The sequence below is a fragment of the Egretta garzetta genome, unplaced genomic scaffold, assembly GCF_000687185.1.
Source record: "Egretta garzetta isolate BGI_Z169 unplaced genomic scaffold, ASM68718v1 scaffold372, whole genome shotgun sequence".
NCBI lineage: Eukaryota > Metazoa > Chordata > Aves > Pelecaniformes > Ardeidae > Egretta > Egretta garzetta.
Window position 1 is genome coordinate 861,621 of NW_009258889.1, and position 3,256 is coordinate 864,876.

General features: G+C 55.7%; 1 protein-coding gene across 1 annotated transcript in view; it reads left to right on the plus strand.

Moving 5' to 3' along the window:
- Positions 1-533: 533 nt before the first annotated feature.
- Positions 534-3,256, plus strand: part of LOC118451634 (H(+)/Cl(-) exchange transporter 7-like) — a 22,568-nt gene continuing 19,845 nt past the window's right edge. Inside the window, exon 1 of the mRNA XM_035889692.1 lies at positions 534-701. Coding sequence (XP_035745585.1) covers positions 534-701 — 168 coding nt within the window. The remainder of the gene's footprint in view (positions 702-3,256) is intronic.

Consider the following 3,256-nt stretch of genomic DNA (forward strand, 5'->3'; position numbering starts at 1 on the left):
GGCGGCTCTGCTGGGACCCGCTCCTGCCTGCTCCTCAGCCGTGGGCACAGCCGGGTGGCTGAGATGATCCCTGCCAGCAGGAGCTCACGCTGACCAAGGGCCTGCTCCTGCCTGCTGGGGCTGCCCTCTTCATTTCTACTAAAAATACCGTTCCGTGCGAGAGCCTGTTGCCTGGCACACTGCTGATGCCCAAACCAACACGTTGGGCTCAAACACGAGAGTGTCTTAACTCTGGCGTGGTGGTGGACATGGTGCAGTACGTATGGAACTATGTCGGCAAAAAAACCAAGTCCAGGGTGGGACGTATCGTAAATGCAGGGAGGCCGATTACTTCTTGCAAATTAATTTTGGGTAATTAACTGAAGAGAAACTTCTCTCTGGTGTACCCGGAGGCTGTTACTTGGGCAGTCTGCCTCACAGTCTCTCCTCCACACGAAGCACACCGTGGCTCACGCCAAGGCACTCGGTGCCTGTTGCAGAGCGAAGCTGCAGCTGAGTGGGTTGTGCCGGGCGAGGGCTGTGGTCTGGGCGGGATGTCAGGCCAGGTCCACGGGGCGCTTCCGTGCCAGCACCAGGTGGGAGAGGAGCTGCCTCCGGGTGACGTCCTCGAATTTCCTATGGAGAGTTTGTTGGGAGACGTGAGCTTAGAGGAGGAGTGGTGCCAGCCGTTGGCAGCTGTTAGCAGGGACGTCTTGCCGAGCGTGAGTCTGTGCTGCCCTGCTCCTGGGCAAGTCAGAACAGCAGGCTAATTAGAGGGAAATGCAGGGTTCGTTAGGCTGGAAGTCCCTAGCGTGGCACTGCGGGAGCGGGGCATGGCGGCTGGAAGGAGTCACCTGCGCCGTTGCAGCTGTTCTGGTGTGAAAATAAAAATAATCTTCCCAGCTGGCGCAATAGGACCCTGTGTGTTTACAGCACGGGTTGTCTTTAAAGACCTTGTGGTGAATTCTGCAGGTCTGAAGGGCGTTAAAATTGGGATTAACCAGATCTTGTGACTCTGGGTCAGTTAAGAAGAAATGCCTGAGCTCCCCTACAGCAGGGCCCGTCAGCGGTGGAGGCCCAGCCCTGCCGATCTGATTTATTGTCACCGTGCCCCTTCACAGTGCGGACGGCTCGGGCCCCAGCTGGTGACAAGGCTCTGGGCAGTGTTTTCCTTAGCAAAGGGGGAGGGCGAGTACCTTGCCTGAGCTCTGAACCCACAGCTGCCTGGACAGTGTGTGCCCCTGGCAGCGGCACCAACCTGGCTGGGTTGTCACCATGGGGCTGGGGTTGCCTTTTGGTGTAGGGCAGCTGCTTCTCTCCCCTCGGATGGTCCTTTGACCTAGGTGCCATATAGTCATATAGATTGAAGTGGGAAGACAAGACAGCTTTGGCAGATGGGAGCTTCTTAGCTCATTGGAGACTTAAACTTGGGTTGTGGTAATACAATAAAAATGTCTCCAGCGGAGTTTCTTCCCTTTCTCACGTGCTTGTTTAATGGAAATGAAAGTGATCTTAAAGTGACAAAAGGAAATACGGGTCTATAGTTCCCCAGCTGACTGCTGCAAGAGGCTGAGATTGAGCGCTTGTGGGCGGGAGGTGAGGTGGGGCTGAATAAACGCCTGTGACCGTAGAGGGGATGCTACAGGGCTGTGCCCGAGATCTCCTCTGGTTTGGGAGCCAGCTGAGCGCTGCTCCGGAGCTGACTGAGCCTTCATCCTCTCCCCAGGACTTCCTAGTGCTCCGAGCATATCAAGAAGCAAGAAAATGCCTGTATGTCTGAGCACCACACCTGCTGTGGGCTGCCCCTTTCCCGCGTTCTCGAGCTGTACGTGTCGCTTCTCGGGCTGAAAAGTGGGTGGACAATTTTAATAAGAGCAGCCAATTTCCATCATTAAGCATTTTTTTGAAAAAGTACACTTCTTCGCTACCTGCCGAAGATATGCTCTGTGTTTGTGCTAAAATGCCTTGACTTCGGGATTGGTATAATGTTCCTGCTCCAGAGGGTGCCTGGAACAGGGGGTGTGGACAGAGGGTAAAAAAAAATGTGGACCAGGCTGCTGCTGCCGCTGGGAGCCTCATCCTTCTTAAGCCCTGTGTGTTTATTCTACCTCTCTAGATGTTATTGGTCTTGTTTCCTTTAACTTCAAGTAACAGGGTGCAAAATGCAGCCTTTGTGGCTGGGTGGCGATGCCGGAGGGCTGCCACGCTTGCTGTAGTCGGAAAATCTTGGTGGGGGGAGGGAGAAAAAGAGAAGTCTGCTGAGTGAGCCCTCATTCCTGGCAGATGGGCTGCAGGTTGCACGTCCCCTGGGTACAGGCAGAGAGGCTGCCCGTCCCTGCCGGGAGCCTGGAGCTGGCCTCCCCAAAAAGCCACTGCCCTTGGGTGGTGGCAGGAGCTAAAACCCCTCTGCTAGCAGAGGGGTTTGAGCAAATCCGGTCCCTTCTGCTGGGTCCTCACACCACTGGGGGGCTGCAGCCATGCTTTAACCTTGTGCTGCTCCTCTGCGGAGGGGACACATGGGACAAAGTGCCTGGAGAAACACAGGTGGGCCAGGACAGTAAAGGCATCTCCCAGCCTTGTGCTGGGCAAGGAGCAGCTCTGCCTGGAGCTGTTCTTCCCACCCAAGGAGGTACTGGGGGCTCCTTGGCAGAGTGTGCTGGGGCCAAGAGGGCCCTGGGTGCTGGAAATCCTCTTCCTTCCCTCCTGCTGCTTCTGCAGTGCTGCTGTAGGCTCCTGATGCGGTCTGTGCTGCCCTTTATCTCATTGATAACAGAAAACCACATGCTTCCAGTTCGTTAGTGAGCAGCAGGAGAGTGATAAGAGGCGGTGTATGGAGGGGTGTCTTCACGCCAGGCGGTGGTGAGTGATGTCCTGCAGGAGCAGCCCGGCTCGTCCCTGTGGATATCGGCTGTGGAGCAGGGTCAAGCTCCCTATTTACGGTTCTTCAGAGCAGCGTTTGGGAGGCACGGCCACTCTGCTGTGCACGCAGCCCGGACTCATTCTGTGGTGTTTTAGCCTCGACTGAAGTCGCTCCGCTATTCACAAGCAGGGATTGCTCTTTGCTCTGCTTGGAGATAAAACACTGCTATGGCATCGCGTACAGCAGTGTGGCTTCTTGTCACCTTTCCCAAACCGGGACGCTGCTGCCTGACCTTGGGGAAGGTGGTGGCTGAGACCTTCTGACAGATTTTTTTTTTTTTCTTGTTGAGATTGATCCTGAGTTTGCTCTCACCCGTCTCGGGCAGTGCTGGAGCGGGTGGCAGCGTGATGAAGGGGC